Source organism: Pygoscelis adeliae, unplaced genomic scaffold, assembly GCF_000699105.1.
Source record: "Pygoscelis adeliae isolate BGI_AS28 unplaced genomic scaffold, ASM69910v1 Scaffold184, whole genome shotgun sequence".
Taxonomy (NCBI): domain Eukaryota; kingdom Metazoa; phylum Chordata; class Aves; order Sphenisciformes; family Spheniscidae; genus Pygoscelis; species Pygoscelis adeliae.
The window spans coordinates 191432-204834 of record NW_008824541.1 but is presented as its reverse complement, the minus strand read 5'-3'; the positions used below and the strand labels follow the sequence as shown (position 1 = coordinate 204834).

General features: G+C 53.7%; 1 protein-coding gene across 1 annotated transcript in view; it reads left to right on the top strand.

The window, feature by feature from the left end:
* The window catches only part of SLC39A11 (solute carrier family 39, member 11), a 96311-nt gene that overhangs the window by 52398 nt on the left and 30510 nt on the right, over window positions 1–13403 (top strand). The window contains exon 5 of the mRNA XM_009321655.1: window positions 1700–1870. Within this exon, the coding sequence (XP_009319930.1) occupies window positions 1700–1870 (171 nt within the window). The remainder of the gene's footprint in view (window positions 1–1699; window positions 1871–13403) is intronic.

Sequence of the window (13403 nt, the reverse complement as noted above, 5' to 3'; positions counted from 1 at the left end):
GAACTGGACAAGCCGCTGCACTGGATCTGGTTGTCCTTGCTATTGCTTAAAATAAATATTTATCTATGTCCCCGCAGGCTGGAATGAAATGTTACTGCCATCAAATGTTACTGCGCGTTATTGACTGGGCTAGGATTTGGGGACAGAAAGTGTCTGGCTCCGTACGGCTAGCGACAATATTTATCTGCGCAGCATCTTGCTCTGTTTGCAGAGCGGCAACGGCCTTTTGGGGAAAAGCGTGAGAGTCGCGGGCGTCGCGGTTTGCAGCCCTGGTGACGCCGTGCGGGGATGCTCCTGTAGCATGGGAAGTGGCAGGAAGGAATCCGCCGGAGAGTCCTCTGGTCCCGCTGCAGACAAGTGGGGTTTTAGTCCTCGCCCTGTTTTTTTGGTACCAAAATATATTAAATTCTTGGTTTTATTTTCTGTGTTGTTGAGGACCGTCTCAGGATGCCTTTACGTGTCCGTTTTTGTGTTACAGATGGCAAGATGTGAAGTGTTGCTGACGTCCCTGCTTTCCCAAGGTGACCCCTTGTGTCAATTTGCATGAGCCCTCTTATGCTGAGGTTCTTAATTGGCGCTGAAAACGCACACTGCGCAACGTCGCAGCGTGACGGTCGGGCATCATCCTGCCTCCAAACGTCAGGGGAAGCAATTGGCATTCGGTCAAAACTGTTTCAGATGGCTCCTTACACTGTGTCTGCCTACACTGTGTCTGTGAAAAAAATCTTGGGGTGGGTGGGTCAGGGGACAGGAGAGAGAATTATATAAATCGAGAGGGAGAGAATTATATTGTTTAAATGTCAAATCTTCTTTAATACAAAGCCATAGCTGTTGCTGTGTGAGGTTAAGGAATTTGTATTCCTCGTTTCTTGGCTTCCCTTCACCTTTTCACACTGAAAGGTGAACAGTGAGGGGCTCGGTGTGCGTAGGCTTTATTACGGTGCTGCCTGGTGCTTGTTCCACCCTTCGCAGCCCTAACTGGGGCTTGGGTTTTAGTGGTGTGGTTTTAAATAACTGGTTGAAATAGAGCCGGTAGTAATGGTCCTGCTGGGAGCAGAGCTCCGGCAGAGCCCGGGGTTATCCGGTGATGTCTTAGCAAATGGCAGCGGCAAATCTTTTGGTAGCGGAACAAGTAGTCGCTAAATACAGCTCAGTGCACTCGTTTTGTGACCGGGGTGAAATCAAAATGAAGTATTGCAGGGTTTTCCTTCATCAGCGAAGGCAATGGAACTGCAGACCTGCCAGGTTTGGGGTTGTGGGGGGCGGGTTGGGATGGGGACGCCGGTCTCGCTGTGGGTCCCGGCGGCTGCCCAGCAGCTCTGTCCTCATCATCACCCTCATCAGCCACTGGCCCCAGAGCTCGTCTCCACCAGATCGGGACTTTTGGGTTTGCAGGTGGGTGTGAGCCCAGGGGTGATGCTAGGGGGCCGGGAGTGGGTCTCCGGAGGAGGAGGAGGAGGCAGAGGATGAACTTCTGCTTTGTCTCAGGATCTCCCTGGCCCGTGGGCTCTGCAGTCTGCATGGGGGGAAACCCCCCACCCTAACTTGAAATGAAGGGGGCAACGCACACGCTTTCAGCCCTGCTTTGGTCAGTGTTATTCCTTCTCTCTGCTTTTTCCTTCTGGGAGGGGAGGCAGGAGATGCCCAGCTGTCCATCTGTCACCCTCTCGGCTGACCCGGCTGTTTTCTGTACCCCCAGACAAAGGTGAGAACGGGGAGCCCTATCAGAGGAGGAAGGGCGCCGGTGCCAGCCTGCCAGACGGCCCCCCGGCATTCCCCACGGCCAGGGACAGTGCCCCGACGGCCGGCAGCAGCAGCTGGAGGCGGATTATGCTGATGATCCTCGCTATAACCATCCACAACATCCCAGGTAAGTCCTGTCCGTCTGTCCGTCCATCCCGGCTTGCAGGCAGCCTCTTCCCGGGGTCGGTGCCATCCTGGGAGGATCGTACCGGACTGCCGCCTTCTCTCCCTTCTTCTTTTCCTTGCTGCTCGCAGATAGCGTTCACCGAGTGGGTGCTAGGGTGCCTTTTGACAAGGTCTGTCATGTCAAATCTTGCTCTCTTGGTAGGGCTGAACCATGTAAGGTCTTGGCAGCAAAACCCCTCGTGGGGAAGGGGCTCGATGGGGAGCCTGTGGGCTCAGGCTCGCTGCTGCATCTTGAACATCTGCAGCCCCGCTCACTATTGCCAGCCTGTCGTGGGCGAAAATTGTAAGCCTGAGAGTATATTGAGAAAGGTGACGCTGTAAAGACAACAAATTCTGGTCTCTTTTCGTTTCTCTTCTGGTCTGTGTACCAGCAAGAGATGCATTTTAAAGAGCTGCTTCTCCACGGGAGCACGTACCGTTGGGGTTTTCTCATTCAAGGGATGGAGTTCGCCAATAGAGGGAAAACTGCAGAGCCATGAGTCTTGGAGGGCTGTGTCCTTCCGGGGGCTGGGCTTTGAGACTACAAAAGAAGATGTGATTAAAAAAAAAGATGAAATAGATTTGTAACAGCTGAGGAGACTCAGCTGCTTTGCAATTCTTGGTGATGTTGAAAGTAATATAAGGCAACCTTTTCAAATGCTTGCTCTCCTGGTTTCCTCTCTCCTCCTATCCTCCTTCCCCTCCCCTTTTCTTTCTCCCTTCCCAGCTCAGTCTCTGCCTGTCTCAGGTTGTAGCCTGGATGGGGGGTGCGGGGGAGAATAGGAAAAGGCTTTTCTGCATAACTTGGATCTGTAAACTTGGGGGAAAACGATGAGTGCCTTTGGAACACCCGTGGTTTCCGAGCTGGTGCGAACACATGGCTTGTTGGCAAGGAGGTGGCTATTGTCAGCCGTGAGAGCTGCTGCAGCACGGGGCTTGCTTTAACCGTCAGAGCAGGGGAGGGGGAGCTGCCTTGCGTCGTCACGTGTGCTTTTCGATTTCGAGAGTGACTTTTATCCGGTGCCAGGGCATCCGTCTTAAATTCCATCACTGGTTGGGCTTCCTGGGTGAGAAGGCTCCATTATGGGTCTGTAATCACAGATCCCGTATTTCTCCCCCTGCAAGGGCACCCATTGAATGGCAGGAAAAAAATCAAAGCAAACACGCAGTGGGCTGTCTTGGCGTTGGAGCCGGGCTGCCCGTGGGCGTTTTTTTCCTTGAGCACTCATGAGCTGCTGTCCCTTCCAGCCTCGCTGCTACTTGCTTGTCTCTGGGCAGTAATTGCTTCCTTCCAGCCGGTCATTGGTACCCAGCGCCCTTGGGTGCTCCTGCTCCTGTGGATTTTCTTCTTTTCATCCTTTTTTTTTTTTTCTCTAATTATAGGTAGATAACTCGGATGCCTTAGTTCAGCTCCATGTATTGCCGGGGGAGGCAGATGCCTGGCAGATGAGGCAAGTAGGGAGCTTTAAATTAGCCACACACGCAAAAAAGGGGAAGTGTTTGCACCGAGCGACCTGTAATTGGATTTCATCCTTCAAACGAACTGTCAGGGAGCCGGGGTGAAGAGCCGGGCGGCGTGTGCATCTCGCTGCCTTGGGCCATATTGGCTGGGGATTCCTGTCTCTTGTCACTGGCAAAAAAAGAAAGTTTTGTAGAGGAGTGAACAAAGCGTCACCCGTAGCAGTAGATTAATGGCAACACGGCCCTGGCTGCCACAGAGCCGCCGGTCTAACCTTTCATTGCTTCTGCAAGAGCACAAAGCCACCCTTGGATGGTTACAGAGGCTCAGAAATTCTCTCTTGCATCTTAAAGGTCACAATATTAAAGCTTAATATCCAGAGAGGTGTGTGAGAGCGGTGGCCTGCGGAGGGTTCTGCTGCTCAGCCCCTGCTAGGAGGCTCAGCTCAGCTCAGCAGGGGTCTCTGGGTCGCAGTGGGGTGTCTGTCCCTGCCAAGCCCTGTCCCCAAAGTCCCCCTCCTGCTCTTTTCCACCTGGCGCGAGCCTTTCCAGCAGCCCCACAGCGCTGTTGTGGGGCTGGATGGGTGACAGGGGCTGTTTGTGCTCGTTGGGGCCACTCACCGATGGCGAAGCCCTGTAGCAACGTCCTCGTTTCAACGGGGATTTGCCCAAAGTCATCCAGAGGTTTCAAGTCGCAGAAGCTGGACTTGAGCCCGCCTCTGCCATCGTGCTCCCCAGAGCCCCTGCCTGCAGGTCACAGGATGCACTGATTTCACCCTAATAAATAATTCAGACTGTGATTTAAACGGGAGCTTGTGGCCTGCCCTGCTCATTACCAGGGTCTCTGGTCTTTCTTGCATGAAGCAGATGCTGGTCCAGCCCCTCGGTGAGCAGCGGGACGGGACTCGGCTTGGCTTTCGCCAAAGTCCTTTTGCTTTCCCAGCAAATTCTTGGCAGCGCCGGTGGCACTTCTCTGATCTGCTGTGGCCCCTGCCTGCGGCGCGGGGTTTGGAAACACTGTAATGCTCTACCTCAATTATCATCCCTGCAAGCGGAAAGGCTGATGCTATAATTAGCGCTGCCTCCTGCAGCGTAATGACACCTCGGTTAGCGTGTGGGGCGGCAGCGCCTGTGCTGGGGGAGGAAGCGGGAGGTGCTGAGCCGAGAAGTTGGGGATGCTCGGTGCCTCGGCACGGCCGTCGGCCACGGGCTGCTGGCTCTCCCGGCCCCTGGGCTTGCAAAATCACTCCGTGCTCGCTTTGGCAGCAGCACGCAGCTCTGTCACCACGCCTGGTGCTTGCTCCGCTTCCCTGCGAGCCCAATGCACTTGCAGGGAGACTGTCATCGGAGGTTGCCCAGGTGGTTCCCAAGGGTTTTCTGTCCTACCCTTGTCTTCATAACGCTTCATAAAACTTCACAACCCTCAGGGGGGATGCCGCAGCTGGGAGGGGCCTGCTCCTGTCCCGGCACACCTTGCTGGACCTCTGGTCTGGCCGAGTGCCTCTGACGGGCTGGAGGTGGTCTTGCTCCTCTGAAACCTGCAGTGTTTTACAGCTGAGCCCAAACTCTACCAAGTTCCTCCGTCCGGTGGTTAAAACCCTCGCAAGGACCATGTCTGGCCCTGTTCTGCTCCGCTCTCGTGAGGAATGGGCTCCCTCTTATTATTGCCAGCAGAGAGCAGTTTTATTTACTTTGAGCCCCATTTAGGGATGAACATGTTTCGGTCTTGGCAATGCATCTATCTTTGGTTTCAGGCAAATGTGCTAGAAGCCAGTTAATGTGTGGGTGAGATAATTGAATGTAAAGACCAGCCTCTTGCATTCAGTTTATATTTAGTGGGCTCTGCCAGCAAGCAAAAGGTTTGTTAATTTGTTCCAAAGCTGGGGCTGGCAATGTAAAGAATAAATTGATAATGATAGGAGATGCCAAACTGCAGACTATTCCTCCTAATTAATATTCATATATGCCAGGTTTACTGGAACATTAATTATGTATTTAATCAAGCCCTGTTTATTCTGGTTTATCTTTGTACCTTGGGTGGCTGTTATGCTGAAGACTTCAGATTAATTAAAATGTTACTGGTGTATCACAAATAACAATTAGCGAGGTGTGAGTTGAACCGCCTTTCTCTTTGCGCTCGTTTAGAAGGGAGGAGGAGAGCTGGGTAGGACGGAGCTTGTGGGTCCGCCGCTGGCTCCCCGGGGAGTGGGGTCCTCCCACAGGGCTCGGCTCCTGGAGGAGTTTGCTCTGCTCTGAGCCGAGCCGTGGTGGCGTGCAGGCAGGGATGTGTCCCTGCTGCGTGAGATCAGAGGGGTCCTCCGGTGTGCAGGTGCTGCGTGAGCCCCTAATGCTCACGCCGCTCTAGGCGAGATGGAGGACAGGACCAAGGCCACGTTCTGCAGCCATCTTCGTGCCCTGGGGCTCTCCCTGGAGTCACGGTGCTCATGGGGGTGTCGTGAGGGTCTGCGCCTGCCTGGGACCCTCGGTGCCTTAACCAGAGCCGGAATCGCTTCCTGGTGGGTGTCCGTACGTGGCAGTGGGCACGCTTGTGTGTGGGATAGGGAAGGAGTTGCAGATGTTTCCTCTGTCGGGTTGTGGCGATGCCCGGCCTCGCTTTCCTCTGGCAGTTGGGAAGCGCGGGTTTCTCTTCCACAAAAAAACGGCTCAGCTGATGGCAGGCGCCTGTCGGGGATCCCGCTCGCTGTGGGGACCATGATGCCCCATCCCTCCATCTCCCCGAGGAACATCGCCGCCGGTGCACCCTCCTCTGCTGCCGCTTGCTCCCAGGGGAGGCAGTGGGGCTGACGCCAGGGGCGGTTGCTGGCAGGCACGAGGTGGTGCTTCCAGCCACCCTAATGTTGCCCAGGAAAACTGAATTTTCCTTTTTCTTTGCGATGCGGTGGGCAGAGCGGGGTGGCCCCAGAGCCCGGCACGCGCTGTTGAGCCCGTCCCCAGGAGCTGCATGCGGAGCCGGAGTCATCCGCTTTGCTCCAGCCCTTTCCTTCCTGCAAGAAAATATCTTGCTTTTCCATATTCAGTCCTATCACTCCGTGTTTGCTCCCCGATTCGATTTCTGCGATGTTTCTGCCTCAGGTGTCACCATTAAGTGGAGGTGTCTGGGAGGGAGCAAATGGGACATGGCAGTGGCGCTGCGGCGTGCACAGAGCTGCCGGGTCATGGTGCGAGGCGGCACTGACATCCTCTGCCCGCCCCCCAAATCTCACATGGCTCCACCTGAGGCTTTCTCTCCGGTTCCCATTGCCAGCAACCCATTAACAAGCTGGATTTTTTTTTTTTTTTTAATGAGAAGGAACAAAGCAAGGAGCAGGACAGAGTGTGTGAGCTAAATATGGAACAAATTTACCCTTGGCGGTGAAGGTGCTGCGGGGAGGAGGGGAGGGATGGTGGGGAATTGCTACGAGCAGGAGGGAAAAGATTTTAAATGAGGAAACTTTTAGATGGTGACGTCTATGGGAAGGATGACTGAGTCTCCTGGGAAGCTGCACTGGGTGGGGGGGGGAAGGTCCTCACACTCCCAGGTGACAGTGTCCAAGTTCATCCCCCTTGGGACTGCGCTTGGAGATGGCAGCAAGAGGCACCCAGCTGTACCACGGTTTGGCACCGGCACCGTGCTTTGGCATGCAGCGGTGTTTTGGGGACCCTCCTTCTCTGCGTGCCTAGGAGGCAGAGATTTAGCCCCAAAACTTGTAGGTCAGGTTCTGGCCAATGCTTGGAGTGGGTACGAGACGATGCCCACAGGAAGGTACAGCCCAGGGCTGGTGCAGAGGAGAGGGTGCAGGTTTTACAGTGCTGGCACCCTGTTTGTGTCCCCCTCTCAGCGGGCTGGCATCAATGTCTCTGGGTGTCCTCACATCAAGGCACAACCAAGTCCTTTACTTATGGTGACAGTTCCTCGCGCCGGTGATCGATTTAGGCCAGGCACCTCCTGCCCATCCCCGCGGCAGCTCTGCGGCACCTCTCCATCCCTAAGGAAGGTGCAGAGTCTGGCAGCAAATGCAGCTGCTGCTTTTTTTTTTTTTATCCCGAGGAAACAGGGGTAGGAGGGAAGTCTGCACCAAAGGATGGTAAATGTCAAATCGATTTGAAACACGCTTGTTTGCAGCTTTGCCTCGGAAGGAGAACGGTTCAGCTGAGTGCCCTTGGGCCAGATAGCGCGAGACCTGCCTGCTGCCCTCTGCACGGTGGGATTTGGCTGGGGACAGCCCCAGGAGTGAGAACTGCCCACTTAGATATGGGAGCTGCGTGGACGCTTGCTTTTCTTTATGGCTTCTTACAGCTTTAACCAGTTTTAATGTCCTTTTATGTGTCTCCTGCTTTACGACTGTCTGGGGGAGAGGAGCAGACGGCGGGTTTTGGTTCTGGTTGTTGGCTGATGGGTGTTTTCATACAGGCAGCTCGCACTGCAAATGTGGGAGCTAAATCCCTGAGCTGCCGTCACCCCCCACCGCCGGCTGGGATCCGGCCGGCCGCAGGTGGTGGTGGGGACCCCGGCGTTGTCACCCCTTGGCCCAGTCCCCTGTTGTGGACATCTCCAGTGGTGGACAGTGATTTAGTCCCATCCATTGCTCCTTGGCTGGCGTGTCTGCACGTCTGCCAAAACCACCTCCTGGCATCCGAGGGCTGTTGGTGTGCGATGTAGGTGCGCAATGTGCTTCTTGGTTGTCAGCTGGTGGAGACGTGTCCAAAACAAAAGGATATCTTCCCACCGGTGAGGAGGGAGCTTCATGGTGAGGTTTGTACCTAAACTGTGGGGTGGTTTGACGTCTCCCAGGTGAGCACCCTGCAGTGGTGCTGTCTTACTGCTGCGTGGCGGTGGTTGAGTCCAGGTTTGATATGCTCTGCTGGCGGGTGCGAGGTGGGATGCTGGAGGCTGCAGCTTTCTAAACATTAAACCGAGGCAGCAAGGTTCAGCCAGAGCTTGTCCGTCAGACCCGAACCAGAGCTGGTGTTTTCTGTGGTGGAGCTGGTCCTCAGATGATGGTGAGTTTGAGGATTCAAACAGATTGCCTGTTGCCGAAGAGGAGGATGTGGAGAGGGGTTGGTGGGTGGCTGCAGCAGCACAGAGGTTGCATACTGTGCTGTCAACTGGTGTTCCTTGGGAGGGGGTGATTTCCAGGCTGGTTACTTTGTCATTAGCAAAAAAAAAATGGATTGAATTCACTTTCCTGGGACAGGCGCTCCCATGCACTCAGCCTCCCGAGAGAAGGCCGGGGCAATGAGTGAGATATTGCATCTCAATTGTAAAGAAAAGTGATTATTTATATGAATATTCTCAGAGATCCATTAAAGGTTGGTGACATTCATTTTGAATGATGGGGTTTTTTGTTGGTCTGTTGAAATTGAGACTATTTTACAATTGTTGACTTTAATATGTGTTTGGTAACCACTGGGGTTCTGCAGAGCGTGAGAATGGGAGCCATTTAGCTGCGCCGATTAATCTGTGTCTCGTCTGTGTGATGCCTCTTTCTGAAATTACAGCAGACCTCCTTCCGCTGTCTCTTCTGCTGCTTGCATCGCTTTTAATGGTTATTCTCGTGCACTCTTGGAGCACCTTTGATTTCTACTGAAAGGCATTATTTTTAGTAAGAAAAAGGAGAAGATTTCTGTGCAGCTTGCATTTCAGAGAAGAGAGTGAAAAGGAAGATGCGGGTAAGGGAAGGTGTCCACGTGTGCGGTGAGCATGTTGTGCAGCAATTTCATGGAGTTTAAGTGCTGCAGAAGGGGAGGGGAGGAGAGCACTGGCCCTGGGACCGGCTCAGCCTGCGCTCGTGACTCAGAAGGATGGAAAGATGCACGTCTGAACAGTCATGAATTTTTCATATCGTTTTCTGCTCCAGAGAGAAAAAGCAGCCTGGGACATGGCTTTCCGAGGCTGCTGCCCATTGCATCTCCGACTTGATTTCCAGAGGGACCCTTCGGGCGCAGATGCGTCAGGGATCGAGCGGTTGTTGTTTGCAGTGGTGCTGCGACGTGACGGCCCTGTGAGTGGCCGGGGGGGAGAGGAGAAAGGTCAGATCGGATGCAGCCCACAAAGACAGAGCTGGGTGTTCAATGCTAACCGGAGTGTTTCGCATGGCAGTGACTCATGTGGGATCAGGAGGAGCACGGCCGCCTGCATGCACTCGCTCTGGGAAAGGTTGCTTTAACCTTTCATTAAACCTCCCATTAACTGTCACCTCATCAGCACATATTTTGACATTTTCATCTATTAAGCACCTCGATGGATTGAAACGACTTGCTCAAAGTCATTAAGCTTCTGTGCAAGGGGGTGGAAAGTGTGGGGAAGCAGCCAGGCGAGGTGCTGGGCGAAGGATGCGGGCAGCAGCCCCAGCTGCGGGTGATGCTCTCAGCAGCTGCAGGACAGCTCTGCTCTGCTCAAGGCAAGATGCCACCAGCAAAAACCTGGTCCTGTAAAGGTGGAGGCCAAAAAGAAATCCTCCTGCGGGCACAACGGGGCTCTCCTGGGTGCCTGTGCACACCGTGCATCGCTGTTTCCCTGTCCTCTGCATGCACCCAAGGTGTGGGTGCTCCTCTGCAGAGCAGGGCTATGTTGCTGCCGGGGGCGGGAAGGGCCCTGGCGTGCTGGGCTCTGGGCTGCTTTCGGCTCCGTGGCCACCGGCTTGGCTCCCTCGGGAACTTGCTCCTCCTGGGCAGACGGAGGCTGAGGGTCCGGGGTGCTTTGGGAAACAGGTGTGTGAGTAACAGCCCGGTGTAAATGTAATTTCATGTGTTACGTGGGCACGGTTGGGAAGTTTTCCTCTGCAGCCCGGGGGGGTGTCACAGCCCATCACGCTGGCACCGTTAAGGGGGTGAGAGTGTGGGCAGGGGGGCGAGAGTTGTGGGGTCTCTAATGCTCCACTGACAGCAGCTCGTATTTCAAAAACTAATTTGTAGGCAGACTCCTGGAAAGCTAGCGGAGAACTGATAATGTACATTTATCTCTGCGGCATCGTTTTGAGTTGGTGATGGGTCTTTTGTAAGCGCTAACAGCCACAAAGGTGATAAAAGCCAATTAAATACAGTATTTTCATCAACTGGAATGAAAGTCCATTGAAACATGCATGTGGAAGCTCCTTTTCTTTCTTATCCCCATCAGATCTCGCAGGTCTGTTGCATTAAACATTGGTGAGCAGTGGCCTGAGAAATCATTTGCCTGCTAGAAATGAAACATTAAATATCTGTGATGGATTCAGGTTGTGTGGGGTCAGGGAGAGCCCGTTTCCAGCAGGGGTCGGTCCCTGCTTTTAGGGTAGTTCTGGTTTGTTAATTCGGGAAAGAGGTTTTTTTATTCCAGAGAAGCATTTCCATGATGAAGGAGCTTTGGGATGTTGGGCAGTTACTTTAATTCTTTAAAATCAGGTACCTCCGCTGTAAGCAGTGGCCGTATGCTGCCTCATCAGCTCCTGTTTAGCCATTGCAGCTCGACGGATTGAAATGATGATTTGTTCCACGCCGTTGCGCTTTGGTGAAAGGGGGAGAAAAGTGGAACAGGATGGGATGTAGATGGTCTGGCTCCTGCGGGGTAAACCAGGAGGTGGCGTTAGGGGAATTGCCTCGTGCTACCCAAATTCCACTTTGTTTAAAGGACACAAACCCTCAAGCAAGGCCACGGGCTTCTCTTGGGCTGTTTTTTCCCCCCCATATCTGTTGCCATGAGTCACCCAGAGTCACCTTGTGTCACATCCTACCAGGTTTGCTCTGAGCAGCTCGGGCTCACTGGTCCCCTCCTTGTTTCAAACTCAAGCAAACCCCTTCAGCTCGGCTGGTTGCACACAGGTGGGTTCACTGGTGTGAGCGCCCAGTTCTGGAGGCTTTTTTTCAGACAAAGCTCCTGTGATGAAATTGCCTGGGAGTCCCCCAGGGCAAGGCATTTGGTAGCCCATTGGGACTTAAAATCCCCTTTTAATGGCATTTTAACTCCATTGCGTCGCACACAGCAAATATGGTTTGGCTTTCTTTGTGTCCGTTCTGCTGTTAAGCACCGGTGAGCTGGGGATTTCGGCTGTTTGCTTTTCCAGGTGATGGGTGGCTCGACCCTGTCATCGTCTGCTGTTTTTCATCGCCTCTTGCATAACCTTGATGGGAGCCATCCGCAAATCCCTGGAAAACTTGGAGGCAAAGCTGCGTCGTTAGTTCTTTATCTTTCGAAATCAAAGTGGCGGAGTTGAGCTGTCTGGGCACGTCGGAAGCTTCTGAGATGTTTCACCTTCTTTCAGCTTAGTGTATGCTCGTCACGGACCTCAGTCGCTGCTGAATCAGTGCTTTATTAATGCCTCTCATGGGTAAACTCCTGAGTCGTTTATAGAGCTGTCCCCGGAGCAGGAGAGAGGAGCTGAGCTAACGTGCGACGCTCAAGCAGGTCTGTGGCCGCTTGCCTGCGATTCTCTACCCAGAAAGGCAATTTCTCTCCACTTTCAAACTGCCTGGCTTTGCTGTGCCTTCCTACTGCCGTCATCCCTACAAACCTTTATCGGGTTTTGCCCCCCCACCCCTTGTTTCCCCCCCGTGAACGTGGGATTACCTGAGCAGGCACTGCAGGGCTTCCCATCGGTACCAGCCGTGCCGGAGCTGGCAGCTCTCTGCACGATGTGCCTAGCCATGCTCACGTGTTTTATTTGTTTGCTCCCTCTGGGGCGTTACGGTGTAAGATAGCACCAAAACGGGTTTATTTCTCCTATTGCTCTTTTCACAGCCAGCATTTTGGAGGGGCAGCGCAGTGGGGCTCTGCTGGGTGGGATCTGTGGGGTTTCGCGGCTCTGCCTGCTCGCTGCCTGCATCTGCCCGTGGTTGCAAATAGTTGTGAGAATAATGATTGCCCAGGACTGCTTTGTCTGAGCAGAATAGTCCAGCTGGTGTCTTGGGTTTTGTTTTCTCTCTCCTGTCACCGCCTGTTGGCAGGGTCAGGATGCAAGTGCTGCGTTGGCTGCGGTGTGCGAATCCGCAGGGGAAAGGGGACCGGGCCACTTCCCCGTCCCACCATACGTTCCTCAAACAAAAGCTCTTGTTCATTGGGAACCCGGGGGAGGAGAGGGGATGAGTGAATAATTCATACTGCAAATAATAATGCATGCTACTATAAACTGCAAATCAATAATTTAAATTTTGTCTTTGTGTTCTGCTGAAAGGATTTTTGGTTAGAGTAATAATTAGGAATGATCTGGCCTCGTTAGTTGGCTTCTTCTGCAGGGCTGCAGAGAAGGCATAAAACGCGTTGAAATCCTGCATGGCCAGCGTGACTTTGTCACAGCTCCTGTTGGCGTTGGGATCTCCGCGGACAGCTTGTACGTGTGGCTGAAGGGCTGCCTTCAGGTCAAGCATGCTGTCACCGCTTAATAATAATTCATGACAATGTAATGCTCGAGGGACTCCTGTGCATTTGGTCCATCCACACCACAATCTGTTGCTGCTCCCCGGATCCTCTTCACGTGCACGTTTAGAGGACAAGGACTTCTCCACGGTTATCTCCCACCATGACAAACCTGCCTGAGCCTGGGGAGCTGCGTACCACTTGGGTGAGCTGAATCGAAGCCAAACTCTAACGAGCAGCAATCTTTTATAATAAACTGCCACTTGTTTTGTTTTCATTAAGTAGCACGGCAGCCGTGACGGGTGCCGTAAGCATTTAACCAGAAGATGTAGGTGTGTTATACATGTGTGCATGAGCAGCAGCGGTTTCTAGCATGGGGATGGAAAACCTTACGCGCGCTGATGGGGCAATTCATGCAGGTCTGGAAAAGGCGCCTTTCTTCTTACTTGCCTTTGAGGCAATTGGGGCTGGGGAGCCGGGGCTGTGGGCTTTCGGGGGGGTTAGCATCACCATGCTCTTGTGCTAGTGCAGTTTGCTGGAAGTCCCGGGGAGCAGGGAGCATGCTGCTGGCTTCCTGAGGAGCAGCCGCGTGGGCTGAAGCAGGAGGCGAACGGTGTCCCAGGGCTCCTGCGCTGCATGGGGAGGTGGAAATCCTGCCAAGCAGCTTCTTATGGGGAAGTCGCGTGCCAGAGATCCAGGTGCTCTCGCT